The sequence below is a fragment of the Vombatus ursinus genome, unplaced genomic scaffold (genome assembly GCF_900497805.2).
Source record: "Vombatus ursinus unplaced genomic scaffold, bare-nosed wombat genome assembly UNPS02000580.1, whole genome shotgun sequence".
NCBI lineage: Eukaryota > Metazoa > Chordata > Mammalia > Diprotodontia > Vombatidae > Vombatus > Vombatus ursinus.
In genome coordinates, this window is record NW_020940358.1 from 30,449,948 (window position 1) to 30,465,526 (window position 15,579).

Below are 15,579 nucleotides of genomic sequence, written 5' to 3' on the forward strand. Positions count from 1 at the left end.
AAGAAGAAGAAGAAGAAGAAGAAGAAGAAGAAGAAGAAGAAGAAGAAAGAAAAGGAAGGGAAGGAGGGGGAGAGGAAGAAGGAAGGAATTAATGGTGTGATAGGGCAGAGCATACACTCAGGCCACTTTTGATGACATATGTACTCTGACCCTTTGCTAAAGGTCATGCGCCAAACAGGAATCTTTGGTTCTAGGTGACTTTTATAAGGGGCCAAAACTCACATGTCGCCAGAAGTAGGCTGAGAATTTGCTGAGCCCCATTATCTCTATTAGGAAGGAAGGAAAGAAGGAAGGGAGGGAGGGAAGGAGACAGAGAGGAAAGGAGGAAGAAAGGGAGGAAGGGAGAAAGGGAGGAAGGAAAAAAAAAGATTGGTATCATCCAGCTCTGCCACTAATTGTCTATGTGACCTCGGGCAAGGAATCACCTCTCTGGTCATTTTCTTCTTGTAAAGAAATAGAATTGGATTATATCACCTCTAAAGTTCCTCTCTGCTCTACAATGCCATGATTCCATGATACAACCTCAAAACCAGTTTTCTTCCTTTGAGCATAACTCTTACTTATGAGTTCATGATTTTCCCAAATCATAGAACTTTACATCTAGAAGACTTTCAGGATGACTTATTTCAATTTTTTCATTTTTATAGATAAGGGAGCTGAGATCCAGAGGTTAAATGACATCCCACATTACGTCGCCCAATCAGTTAGTGGTGAGGTTAATAAGAATTTACACAATACTTGATTTACACAAGCTCTAAACCCTCACTTAGTGAAGAAGCCTGTTGCTTCCCTGAATTTGCTCTTTTTCATTAAACTCTACTGATACAACCACAGCATAATGAAGTTGATCTGCCATGTAAAGTCACCCTTGGTTGTGTGCCAGGTTTTTTTCTTTGCATAGATATAATAAAAGCAGTATGTAATAGAACAGCCACCATAAGGTGGTGAACTCAAGCTTCTCTTAGACCCAGGCCCTCCCTGGACAGTATACAGACATGCTCAGAATCCAGGAGTTTCAGGAAAGACACAGTTCATTTTGCCTACCTATAGCTTTGCTTCCTAGGAGCAGGCAAAAGAATGCAGAAAATATGACACAGTATCTTAACTAATGTTCCATTCATAGCATCAGTAGAGCATGTAATTAAATGGAGAAATCAGGAATTCTGGATCTAGATGCTGGCTCCTTTTCACAGCACAAGGCATGAATTTGGAAGAGCCTTGGTGCAGATAAAGCTTTTACAACTGATACTTCCCCCAGTGTGTATCCTGTTGTTATCAGGGACATCTGACAGCTTCCTGTTCTTAGCTCATTGCTTATGGAGCACAGGGAGCAGACCCAAAGGGAGGCTCTGGCTGGGAGAGCCAGCCATCCTTCTACTCTTGTGTCTTTTTGACCTTGTGATTCCATTTCTGGGTGCTGATTGTTATGTCAGCTTGTATCTGGGGATTAATGGTATGCCAGAGGCAGCTAGGTGGCATGGTAGTTACAGCACTGGACCTGGAATCAAGAAGATCAGAGTTCAAATCCAGCTTCAGACACTTACTAGCTGTGTAACCCTGGACAAGTGACTTAACTTCTGTCTGCCTCAGTTTCCTCATCTATAAAAAATAGGGATGATAATAGCTCCCAGGGTCATTGTGAAGATAAAATGAAATATTTCTAAGATGCTTTGTAAACCTTAAAGTGCTATCTTATTATTTATTATTACTATTATTATTATTATTATTATTATTATTACCTCCCATCTCTCCTTGTCCCTTTACTCACCTCAGCTTTTCAGCTTTATAAGCTAGGTTGACTTGAGCCACAGGGCTTGATGGTTCAGTGAGGGCATAGCTATTTTACCATATGTTTCATCTAGCTTTACAAAAACCTTGCCATCTCAATAGATGGCCACAAGAACCCTGAGTAGGTAGTGAAAATCCATTCTTCTTTTTTTTTTTTTTTACAAGTGATAAAATTAAGACTCACAGGACTTTGAGAGTTGGAAGTATTCAATTAAGAAAATAGTTTTGTCTACCTGATTAAAAACCACAGGGTGAAACCCCTAGAGAAGTCACAGGCAAAAAGTGTGAAACTGAACTGTGATTTAAAAAAAAAAATTGCTCCATTGTTCAAGTGAGGTGTCATGGTCTGTTGCTAGCAAAGGGTGGCTAGGTCAGGTAAAGGTTTGCATATTTCAGAAGTCAGTGGCTTCCTGCTTCTGAGATACTATACTGGAAACAGAAGGGCTGGACTTGAATAAGGAATCACTCTGGTGTCTGGGCTTGTTCTCCATGGCTCCCCTTTGAGCGTTCAAGGAAAGGGAGCACTACATGTTTCCTTATCTCCTATTGCTACTTTTTATAATTTAATGTTGAAATTCAAGGAGGAAAGGAGAAGCCACCTTTAATTCTCCACACCTTGGTGCTGCTCAAGGTATAGGGCCTGGCCTAGGTCAGGCTGGATCTAGAACTCAGAGGAATTTCTGGGTTCTTTTAAAAAAATTCCTTCCTTCCTTCCTGCCTTCCTTCTTTCCTTCCTTCCTTCCTTCCTGCCTGCCTGCCTGCCTTTCTTCCTTCCTTCCTTCCTTCCTTCCTTCCTTCCTTCCCTCCTTCCTTCCCTCCTTCCTTCCTTCCTTTCTTCTTTCACTCTCCCTCTCTTCCTCTCTTCCTCTCTTCCTTCCTTTCCAAACACATTACTGATCAGCATGGAAGTTTTGATCTGCTCTGTTTCTGACCTGAGTCAGTTAGCTGCCTAATTTAGACTCCTGATTGCTTTAGTTTACTGCAGCTCAGAACTCCTGAACTCACCAGTTTTAGCCTCTCCAGTAGCAGGGCCACCATGCCTATTGTCTTTTTAAATTTCTCAAACATTTATTAATTGTTTAGTATACAGAGAACACTTTTCTAAGCACTGGGGGATACACAAGTTTTGTCTAAGACATGATCCCTGCTCTTATAGACCTTATGGTCTAATAGGGGAATATGACACAAAGTATAATCACAGAATGACAGAATTTGAGTTTTGGAAGGGACCTCAGCAAGCATCTAATCCAACCCATCTAATCCAACATACATGAAAGGAATCCCCACTATAACATAACTGAGAATTAGTCATCTAGCCTTTGCTGAAAGATCTTCAAGGAGGAAGAATCCAATACCCCTTAAAGCTAAATTTTAGGATCATAGATTTAGACCTGGAAAGTAGCTTAGAGGCCATTGATTTCAATGCCTTCATTTTACAAATGAGGAAACTGAGTCAGAGTAAGTGATTTACCCATGGTCCCAAAGTTAGTAGGTATCTGAGGTGAGATTTGATCACATGACTTCTTGATGCCAAGTCTAGTGCTTTCCCTACTACACCACTCAGCCCATTCCACTTTTGAATGGCTCAAATTGTTAGTAAGTTTTTCCTAACATTAAGAAATAAATTTGATACTGATTTATTACATTGCTTTTTTGGTAATTTTTACCTGTGTTCTAGGGCGACTAGGTGATGCAATGGATAGAGTGCCAGACCTGGAGTCAGGAAAACTCATCTCCCTAAGTTCAAATCTAGTCTCAGACACTTACTAGTTGTGTTACCCCAGGCAAGTCATTTAATTCTGTTTGCCTCAGTTTCTTCATTTGTAAAATGAGATGGAGAAGGAAACGGCAAACCACTCCAGTATCTTTGCCAAGAAAATCCCAAGTGGGGTCACAAAGAGTCAGACATGACTGAAAACAGCTGAACCACAACAAAAACCTGTGTTCTACCCTCTGGGGTCAAACAAAACAAATCTAATCTGTCCTTCATGACAGCCCTCCAAATACTTGAAGACTATTATCACATCTCCCAGTCTTCTCTTCTCTAGGCTAAACACCCCTAGTTTCTTAAACCATTCTTTAGATTTTTGGAAGGCAGTAGAATAGAGGAAAGCAATGCAAGTGAGCTCCTGTTCACAACTCCAAACAAATCCACAAAATACACTAGACTGAATCCTGAAGAAGGAATCCAGAAAAAGTCAGTGAGTCCTTTGTCTGGCCCAGGTTGGCATATGGAGACAGAGAAGTCTGCAGACACCGGGAACAAAGTCAGGACAGGAGCACATGCCATGTGGAGCGATTTGGTGCCCAGGGACAGGTTGTGCACCAGCACAAAAGGAGGTCCAGACTCATACTGGGGATCTTCAACGGGGACAAGTGTCAACTGGCAGCTTTGTTGCCCACTACTCAATTCTGGGTGGCAGATTCAAAGCAAAGTGAGGAGACCCACACACAGCACAGCACAGCAGGGGTGTTGTCCTTCCCAGGGAGGTCCTGGGTGGTATACTAAGAACGGAGGAAGTTCAGAAGCCAGCCTTAGCAGTGGTGTGGCTCAGACCCAAAGCTCATAGCAGGGTCTCACTTCCAGCATCTAGCCCAGCCTGTAGAGAAATAACCAAAACAGGAAACCCAGACCAAAGGGAACCTACAGTTCTTCTACTTTGAACCAATAGAACTTTCTTGCTGGCTGTTAGGTGTGGAGTCTGACAGAACCGTACATGAGCACAGACCTGAGCCTAGGTCAGGAACTTGTAGAGTTCAGAACAAGGAGGTGATAATCAGACTTTTCCCTAGCCAGGGGTGGGGAACCTGCAGCCCTGAGGCCACACATGGCCTTCTAGGTCCTTGGGTGTGGCCTTTTGACTGAGTTCAAATTTTACAGAACAGATCCTTTTATTAAGGGTGTGAGGTTTGGATTTTGGATCTAGAGCCTAGATCAAATCCTTTTGGGATCACTGAAAGCTTTTAAGTTCCTAGCCTCTCCTTAAGATCCTGGAATAATACAACATTGAATACCCAGAGAAAGCAGCAACAGAACCAGTCCCTTCCCTCCAGAAGTATGGCAGAACTCAGCCCTAACATCAAATCCAAAGTCAGGAAATAGGCAGAAGAACAGGCAAAGAATAAAAGAATGATGTCATAATGAGCTATTAAGGTAGCAAGAACATGGAGACATAAAGGCAGAAGAAGAAAGTGACTCCAGAAGATCCATAAGCAAGAAATATCTACAAGAGAAAAATGCAACTTGGGCACAAACTCAACCAGAATTTCTATAAGAGATGAAATAAGAGTTTTAAAAAAAGGTTTTAAAATTTTTTATATTTTTATATATAGTTTTACATATATAGTATAGTATATAGTATATGTATATGTTATATATAAATATATAGTATAGTATATAAAATATACATATATAAATTTTTATATATAGTGAGGCTTTCTTCACCTATAGCACGGGGATATCATTGTGCAACTTCAAGGGAGGCAAAATAGACATCTCCAGTGCAAGTAAAAAACTTCCTGAAAATTCAAATGTACCAAATTGAACACAACGACTTCATGAGGCAACAAAAAAATACAAAAATAAAGTCAAAAGGCTAAAAAAATGGAAGAAAATGTGAAGTGTCTCACAACAAAAATAACTGATCTGGCAGACAGATTGAGGAGAGAACATTTAAGAATCACTGGACTATCTGAACACCATGACCAAAAAAAAAAAAAAGACTCTGGACACCCTCTTTCAAGAAATCATAAAAGAAAAATTCACAATCTCTTAGAATCAGAGGGCAAAGTAGAAATAGAAAGAATCCACCAGTCACCTCCTGAAAGAAATCCCAGAATGAAAACTCCTAGGAACCAAAAAGCCAAAAGCCAAAACTTCCAGGTCAAAGAAAAAAACAATGCAAGCAGCCAGAAATAAAGAGTTCAAGTACCAAGGAACCACACTCAGAATCACATACAATTTAGCAGCCACCACTATAAAGGAGCAGAGAACATGGAATACCATATTCCAGAAGGCAAAGGATATTGGTTAATAGCCAAGAATAACTTACCTAGTGAAAGGGAGTAAACTCCTATAGGGGAAAAAAAAGAGACTTTTGATGAAATAGAGAACTTTCAAACATTCCTAATGAAAAGACCAGATATGCAGAGAAATTTTGAAGTTCTAACACAGGAATGAAGAGGAGGATTAAAAGGTAAAGAGGAATAAACAATAATAAAAAACTAAAGACATTCAAATATTGGGAGATGATATCTCCTTTGCACTCTGTCATCATCAGGATTCATAGAGGAAGTCTAATGGAACTGGGAGTGGTTTTGTTATATCTTGATGATATTAAGAAAAGATGGAAAAGAAAGTGAGGGAAAAAGTAATACACTAGGGGGAAAGGGAAAGGAAGGATAGAGAAAATTATATTATATAATCAGGGTGCCCAAGTAGATATCTATACAAACAAGGAAGAGGGGCTGGGGGAAACAGCTGACATTTGGACCTCACTCTCATCTGAACTGATCCAAAGAAGGAAGAATACTCACATATACAGTTGGGGAAAAAATCCGTTTTACTCAACAGGAGATTAGGACATAAAGGGGAGAAGGGGTTAGGAAGGATGAGAGGGAGGGTATATTAAGGTAGGGGGCTCAAGGAATCCCAAGCAGAACAAACTATAATGATGAACAAAAAATGTTTATAGCTCTTTTTGTGATGGCAAAGAATGGGAATCTGAGGGAGTACCCATAAATTGGGAAATGACTGAACAAGTTATGACATATAAATGTGATGTATTGAACTCTAGTAAGCATCATGACCAACCAAGATTCCAGAGGACTAATGATGAAACATACTACCCACCTCCTGATAGAGGGGTGAAGGACTCAATGAAGAACAAGGCAAAACATTTTTTTAGACATGGCCAACGTGGAAATTTGTTTTGATTGACTATACATGTTTATAATGTGTTTTGTTTTTCTCATGTTCTCAGTTGGAAGGGGAGGTGTTGGAATGGGAGAGTGAGAAAGTGGATCTTGGCTGATTTAAGCAAAGAGAATATGCATATGTAAAAAACAATCCAATCCTTATATGAACTCAAGACTCTTTATAAATTCAAACCCAAATAACTACATTGAGATGGATGTGTAATATAACTGGTAACTATTTCTGTCTTGTCAGGTATGTTGTAGTGGGAATTATTTTTCATTAGGGATTGAGCCAAATGGCCACTGAGGTCTTTTCCAATTCTAGGTTCTGTGATTCTGTGAACACATGTAATACCTACCTCATAGGGTGATTGTGATGGTCAAATAAAATAATGTGTGTAAAATCCTTTGTAAACTTCAAATATATAAATGCCATTTATTGTTATGATTATTATTATTAAAAGGTCTATCCACCTAGTATGCTGGAGGGTTCCCTTTGTCCCTCTAATCCCTGGACTAGGGTTCCAAAGTAGCCTTCGGGTCATCCATCTGTTGTCTCTCATTCTTGTTCTATGAAGATTTTCACAGCTGAAAGTCACTAGTCAATCAGATTGGCAGCTTGTTTTTTGTCATATTCAAGCCCCATCCTCAATCAATCTGTCAATCTGGTGAGTGTTTATTATGGGCCTACATGTACCAGTCACTTTACTAGTTTCTGAAGATGCAAAGACAAAGATAAAATAGTCCCTATCCTTGAGAAGTTTATATTCTATCAGAGGAGATAAAATTTAAATAAATAAAAAGATCAAGTACTTTTTTGGGGGGGGAGCTTATGTGTTTAGCACTGTGTTAGGTATTATTAGGTATACAAGTCAAGTCAGCAACTTGACAAACATTTATTAAATATTTACTACTTACCAGGTACTGTGATAAGCACTGGGAATGGAAAAAAAAGGCAAAAGACAATCCCTGCCCTCAAGGAGCTCACAGTCTATTCGAGAAGACAACACCCAAACCACTGTGTAAACAAGCTATAGACGAGATAAATTAGAGATCACCAAACAGAGGGAAGGGACTAACTTTAAAGGGGAACAGAAGAGGCTTCTTGCAGAAGGTGGGATTTTAGCTGAGACTTGAAGGAAGGCCGGGAATTTAGGAATTGGAGATGAGGAGAGAGAGCATTCCAGGAGTAAAGGACAGCCAGTAAACATACTTAGAGTTGGGATGTGGAGTGTATTTTGTAAGGAGGCCAGTGTCAATTATACAAAGATGAATAAACCTGCATCCCCTCAAGGAGCTTCCAATCCAAACGGAGAGACAAAGCAGAAGCAGACATTTAATAGTTCTTTATTTCTATTGATGGTTCATATTGTTTTTTCTTTGTTTGTTCTTAGACCCTGTGTATACCTGCCCAGGCAAGGTTGAATTTACAGACAGAGGCAAGAGTACCAGCTGCATCAAATGGCAGAGGCCGAGGACTTTGTCAGCCAGGAGCCACATTTAGGTGTCATGTGTTGTTGGTTTCCCTTCTATCCCTTCTTAGGGCTGGACCAATTCGGGGGATGGTATTATATCTAAAGTACTGAGTAGGGACCAATTCTCACTATACCATCATATTGAAGTGGTTGTGTACGGGGTATAGAGACCCTTATCAATGAATCGGAGACTCAGAGATATTAGCAAAAAGAAAAATTCATTTATTAGCTTTCTCGAGAAAGGACTCTCTCAGAACACCAAAAAAATTGGCGCTGACCGAAGAGAGCGGAGGTGTGTTCAGATCAACAGGTTATATAGGTCCTAGCGCAATCCCCTTTCCCAGCCCCCTCCTCAGGGCTCATTAATGCAAGCTCTGAGGGTACAATCTATTCAAGGCAATCTACCCCAGCAAAAAAGAACAGACACTTTTACCACTTGCCTGGAGATAGGGAAAAGCGGGAGGTTTTCTTTTTCTTTTTAGAGTAAATAGTTTTAGAAAGGGAGGAGGAGGTCTGATAAAGTACAAGATGTGTTGAAAAGCATGTTTCTTTACAAGGTCAACCACTTGCAAGTGTTTCAACAGAACAAGAAGCTATTAACTCCCTGAGGAGGCTTCATTCCTGAGAGATTCTCAGAGATCATCTCTCACAGTTGTAATGGATTTCATCTACAATCAATGGTTCCTGAGGTTTCTTCTATCTCTTAGATTCTAGGATTCTGTGTTTCCTACGCCTTTATTCAGATTTATAGCTGTGGAATGACAACTCTTTATTTGGGTTATTAGCCAAAATGGCTTAAAATAAAAGATGGATGGTTTTCACCATAATATCCCACCTTCTTGATTTTTCCAGGTGGATATTTTAAAGAGTTGAGTCAATAATAGCTCACATTTATATAGTACTTTAATACATTATTTCATTTGACCTTTGTAACAACCCTGTGAATTAAGTGCTATTTTTATAAATTAAGTTCCCATTTTTATAAATGGGTAAACTGAAGCCCAAGGAAGTTAACTAAATTGCTTAAAGTCGGACAACTATTAAGTGAGAGATGAGGTGAACTCAGGTCTTCCTGATTCCAAGTCCAGCACGCTAGTCACTTTACTATGTACTCCCTTTAATTTCATATTAGTTGAGAAATAAGTACCCAAACTTTTTAGATTTGTTCCTGGCTTATGCAATTGAGATTAGGGATGATGAAATTTCCAGCCTTGACACCTCATGGTGCTAAAGTGGCTGAGATATTCTAGTGGCATGTCTTAAAACAATTTGGGTGGATATTTGGTTGGACTCTGGGCTTTGTACCTTTTTGCTAGTTCCTCTCAGAGTAGTCACGGGAAACCCCTGGCACTTCTTAAACTACTCTGAATTACTTTGGAGAACCTTGACTCTTGACCAATTCCTAGGTATTCTACCCTAGCTAAATTGACAGTCTTAAAGCACAGTTCTAGTCATATCATTACCCTGCTCAAGAAACTCCAGTGGTTCCCTATTGCTCTTAGGAGATCAAATATAAATTCCTCAGTTTAACTTTTAAAACTCTTGCCAATCTGGTTCCAGCCTATCTTTCAGGATGATTACACAGCACTCCCCATCTGACCAAACTGGCCTATCCGATGTTCTTGGACATGGCATTCCATCTCTTGCACAGGCTGTGTGTGCCCTCATGCTTGGGATGCACTCTTAGCTCATCTCTACCTCTTAGAATTTCTAGTTTCCTTCCAGACTGAGCCAAGAAGCTACCTCCTATATGAAGTCTCTTTTCATGACCGTGGTTGTCAGTGCACAGAAAATTACATTTATTTTGTATTTATTTTACGTTGATTTTTTTCTGTGTACACATCACCCCCATCTCTACATAGGTTCCCAAAGTGGGCAATACCGTTCCCTGGGGGGCACTGGACTGACCCTGGGGTTGTTAATAGCCTCAGATGCAATTGGGAGTCATTGAATAAAAATAAGGGGGTGGTGGAAGCATAAGGAAAGAAGAGAAGAAAATTTTGAGAAAGCATTTGTACATGTTTCATCTGTTGTGTAACAGAGTTGGTCATAGTGATTACATTATTTTTCAAATAAACACACAAGATGCAAGTTATAACCTATCAGTGGTCAAGTCTGCCACAGGTCTTAACAATCAAGTGTTGGCAAGTCAGCGAGTCGTATATTGTCGGAAAGTTCAGCATGTATTTGCAGGAATATGTGTGGTAGTGATTTGTTCACAATACAACACTATACAGTTACATGATGCAACATTGTGTCATCAAAATTTCAATGTAGGAAAAACCCACAAATTTACAATAAATTATTAAATTTAAGATGCATCATTTAAAAAAATTATATATTTTTTGAAAAGCATTAAGGGTTAAAGAAAGTAGGTGTTCAGAGAGGTGCTGAGTAATTTTTGTTTTAAAGGGCGGCAGTAGGCCAAATAGGCCAAATAAATTTTGGAAACTTTGCTCTGTACGCTTCTCGAGGGCAGGGGCTGTTTTTGTCTTTGTATCCTGGACTATAGTAATGGTTGGCACATGGAAGTTTCTTAACAAATGCTTGTTGAATGAATGAAGGACTTTCCTTAAACTTACAGATTTGTGGAGGAATCTGATAGCCTACTTATAGTTGCTGGGTGGGCTCAGTCAGATGCCTCCACAAATTTGAAAAACCTCCTTAGACTTAGGCTCCCCAAAGGACTATAGTCTGTCGATTAGCCTGTACTATCCCATCCTACCCATTGGTCTATCCTGGACCCCTACTTGGAGCTGGGTTCCTTAGAAACCTAGGGTAAGAGTGAAACTCTAAGCTACTTGAAAGATATCACAGAATTCTAAGTAAAGAATTGAAAGGGACCTTAAAGGTCAGCTAGTCCAACATCTCATTTTATAATGTGTGAGGAAACTGAAGGCCCAGAGAGATGTGATTTGCTTAAGATCTCACAGGTATCAAATGGTAGAGTGGACATTAGAATCCAATTTGTGGTGGAATCTCTGAAGAGACTGATGGGGGGCGGGGACTGGGGGTGGGGGTATGGGGGTGGGGAGGGAATCTCTCTGGAAAAGCCAGGCTAGAGGGTTCCTAACTAGAATGTGCCCCTATGGTGTCCCAACATGGAGAATACAGGAAAGTATGACCAGGGTTTTCTCAGGCCATAAGGTCCTGAATGCACAAAGGCTGATGTCAAAAGAGCCTCAGAAATCTAATATCCTGGAATACCTTGTAACTCTTGTCTACCTCTATTTGATAAAGCTCTATTCAAAGGATCACCAAGAAAGAGGAGAAGATTAGATCAGAAGTGCCGAGTGTTTCCTCCAGCAGAACAAAGTGCTCTTAAGGAGTGTGAGTATGAGAAAACCACTGAATAATCTTTTAACACTCTTCTCAGCATGTTCTTTCCTTGAGAGTTTCAGGGATGATTAATACTTCTAAATCAGTCACAAAAAGGAGTTAAGGCTTCCTTCAGCAGATTTGTAGGCAGAGCTGTGCCAAACACCTAAACAGTGCCACCCTAAGGAAAGGAGGTGAGAGTGAACTCTGTTTTAGCCTAGGAAGTTAACCTAAAAGTAGATTAAATTAAATTAGATTAAATTTAAATTAAATTAAAGAGTGATTAGTAATAACTAAAGTCTAGGAAGATAAGGTCTTTAACTTGTGCTTAGAGGTTTGTATTTCTTTACAATTTGTTTACAATCTTACTTTTTTTAATGAAAATTTTACTAATTTGGGACTAGCTAAGTGGTACAGTGGATGGAGAGCTGGACCTGGAGTTGGGAAGATCTGAGTTTAAATCCAACCTTAGACACAGCCTCACTATGTGTCCCTGGCTTCCTTTAAGTTCCAGGTAAAATCCTGTCTGCTACAGGAAGCCTTCCCCAATCCATCTTAATTCCAGTGCTCTGGACAGAAGCTCTGTTCATTATTTCCTATTTATCCTGGATATTTTTGCTTTGTAAATATTTGCTTGCATATTTTGCATATATTTGTCTCCCTCATTAGATGGTAAACTCCTTGAGGCAGAGAATCTTTTGCCTCTTTTTGTATTCCCAGGTCTTAGCACAGAGCCTGGAACCAGTAGGTACTTAATAAATGTTTATTCATTGATTGACCTTGGGCAAATCATTTAACCTTTATTTGCCCCAGTTTCTCTTATCTATAAAATGGGATAAAAATAGCATCTAACTCCCAGTAGTGTTGTGAGGATAAAATGAGATAATATTTGTAAAGTGCTTTACAAACCATAGAGCAGTATAGAAACACTAGCTATTGTTATTACTATTTCAATTTTTTATTATTTAATAGAATTATATTTTTTATTTTAAAAAGTGTATTTGACTAGATCAGCTGTTAAGTGCCCAGATACTTAGCAAGTTACACAAATGAAAGGCTTAGCCACTTGATCTAAGCTGTTAGAACCTATATAGTCTGTGTGTTTATCTGATGCCAGCCATCTGAATAGTTGTTTGTAGGAACATTTAACCAACTCTTATAGGATTTGCCTAACAAATGCAAATTAATTAATCAATAGTGAATTAATAATGGATACTGATTGTAAATGAAAGATGCCAATGTTGGGAAACTTTACTAAGTGTTCGGGGACTATTTTTTGTAAATAGAGATCTAGCAAAAAGTTGTTTTTCTTTGTTCTGATTACAGTAAATCTTCAACTATCCAGAGCTCTTAGAGAATTAATCACTCTGGATTGTTAAGGATTTACCTTTTTGGGTGCTCAAACTTTTTTTTTTTTTGGATTGACTCCTTTCTTTTTTTTTATTAACTTATTTTTAGTTTTCGATAATCACTTTAATATACTTTTGAATTTTAAATTTTCTCCCCCTCCCTCCCCAAGATGATGTGCAATCTGATATAGACTCTACATATACATTCTATTAAACATTTTCACATTAGTCATGTTGTAAAGAAGAATTAGAACCAACAGGAGGAGCCACAAGAAAGAAGAAACAAAACAAAACAGAAGAAAAAAAAAGAGCAAATAGTATGCTTTGATCTGCATTCAAACTCCATAGTTCTTCCTCTGGATGTGGATAGCATTTTCCATCATGAGACTTTTAGAGATGTCTTAGATCCTTGCATTACTGAGAAGAGCTAAGTCTATCAAAGTGAGTCAATGCAAATGTGGCTGTTAATTGTGCACAATATTTTCCTGGTTCTGGTCCTTTCACTCAGCATCAGTCCATACACATCTTTCCCAGTTTTTCTGAAGTCCACTTGCTCATTATTTCTTACAGCACAATAGTATTCCATTACATTAATATACCACAACTTGTTCAGCCATTCTCCAATTGATGGGCATCCCTTCAATTTCCAATTCTTTGCCACCACAGAAAGAGCTACTATAAATCTTTTTGTACATGTGGGTCCTTTCCCTATTTTTATGATCTCTTTGGGATACAGCCATAGAAGTGCTATTGCTGGGTCAAAGAGTGTGCACATTTTTATAGCCCTTTGGGCATAGTTCCAGATTGCTCTCCAAAATGGTTGGATCATTTCACAACTCCACCAACAATGCATTAGTGTTCCAATTTTCCCATACCTTCTCCAACATTTACCATTGTCCTGTTTTGTCATGTTGGCCAATCTGATAGGTGTGAGTTGTTTTGATTTGCATTTCTCTAATCAATAGTGATTTAGAGCATTTTGTCATATGACTATAGATAGCTTTAATTTCTTCCTCTGAAAGCTGTCTATTTATATCCTTTGACCATTTATCAATTGGGGAATGACTTGCTTTCTTATAAATTTGACTTAGTTCTCTATATATTTTAGAAATGAGTTCTTTATCAGAGACACTGTTTGTAAAAATTCTTTCCCAGTTTTCTGCTTCCCTCCTAATCTTGGTTGCATTGGCTTTGTTTGTGCAAAAACTTTTCAATTTAATGTGATCAAAATTATCCATTTTGCAATTCATAATGTTCTCTATATACTGTTTGGTCATAAATTCTTCTGGTCTCCATAAATCTGACAGGTAAACTATTCCTTGTTCTCCCAGTTTGCTTATGTAAGTATCAGCCTTTATATTTAAATCATGTACCCATTTTGACTTTATTTTGGTATATGGTGTAAGATTTTGGTCTAGGCCTAGTTTCTGCCATACTCTTTTCCAGTTTTCCCAGCAGTTTTTGTCAAATAGTGAGTTCTTATCACAGAAGCTGGGGTCTTTGGGTTTATCAAACAGTAGATTACTATAGTTATTGACTACTATGTCTTGCATACCTAACCTATTCCCCTGATCCATCACTGTATTTCTTAGCCAATACCAAGTAGTTTTGACAATTGCTGCTTTATAATGCAATTTAAGATCTGGAATGGTTAGGCTGCCTTCCCTAGCATTTCTTTTCATTAGTTCCCTTGATATTCTGGACCTTTTGTTCTTCCAAATGAATCTTGTTTTTATTTTTTTCTAGTTCTATCAAATAATTTTTTTGGTAGTTTGATTGTTACGGCACTGAATAAGTAAATTAACTTAAGTAGAATTGTCATTTTTATTATATTAGCTTAGCCTACCCATGAGCAACTGATGTTTTTCCAGTTATTTAGATCTGATTTTATTTATGTGAAAAGTGATTTGTAATTGTGTTCATATAATTCCTGGGTTTGTTTTGGCAGTAGACTCCTAAATATTTTATAATGTATACAGTAACTTTAAATGGAATTTCTTTTTCTATCTCTTGCTGTTAGGCTTTGTTGGTAACATATAGAAATGTCAATGATTTATGTGGGTTTATTTTTTAACCTGCAACTTTGCTAATGGGTGCCCAAACTTTAAAAAATCATTGTCCTTTTATCATTTTGGATGGAAACCTTTCTATATCACTAGCTTAAGGAAACTGAACATAGAGTAAGGACTAAGGTTAGCTAGGCTGATTTCCCTCACTGTACAGATGAAAAAATTGCCCAAGGTCATGCAGGTAGTAGCAGAGCCAACATTTGAACCTAGGTCCTCTGGATCTAAATTCAGCACCCTTTTCACAGTATCACATTGTCTTTGTATTTTTCCTAGCATGGAAACTCTTTGAGAAAATTCCTGTGGTGTTTCCATGTGCCAGATGGTTTTACTGAGCTTAGTTGGTTTGCATTTATTTTATTTTTATTTATATATATATATTTATTCAAATCATTTATTTATTCACTTATTTTAATAATATGTCAGGCTTATAGCTGAGCCTCACACAGACAGAAGGTACACGTAGAGGTAATCCCTGTACATGGAGGTGAGCTTTTTGCTAACAAATAATGTTATCACTCTCACGGCTTAGTACGTTGCTGTGTGTAGCAACGTGCTTTTAGTGGCAAACACATCAACCTCTACCCCTCAGCCTGCTCCTTTGTTATTTTTTTTTATTCTCTTGATATTTTCTCATCAATTACTAAAACTGTAATATCTTTAATT

The 15,579-nt window shown here is 38.4% G+C and overlaps 1 protein-coding gene across 5 annotated transcripts in view; it reads left to right on the forward strand.

Annotated features, from left to right (window-relative positions):
• The window catches only part of NUGGC (nuclear GTPase, germinal center associated), a 93,735-nt gene that overhangs the window by 2,539 nt on the left and 75,617 nt on the right, over positions 1-15,579 (forward strand). For 4 of the 5 annotated variants that reach the window (XM_027847838.1, XM_027847847.1, XM_027847853.1 and 1 more), the window contains exons 2-3: positions 8,100-8,209; positions 11,421-11,510. In XM_027847838.1, the coding sequence (XP_027703639.1) occupies positions 8,167-8,209; positions 11,421-11,510 (133 nt within the window). In that variant the 5' untranslated portion in view covers positions 8,100-8,166. The remainder of the gene's footprint in view (positions 1-8,099; positions 8,210-11,420; positions 11,511-15,579) is intronic. The other variant, XM_027847862.1, reaches the window with a different exon arrangement.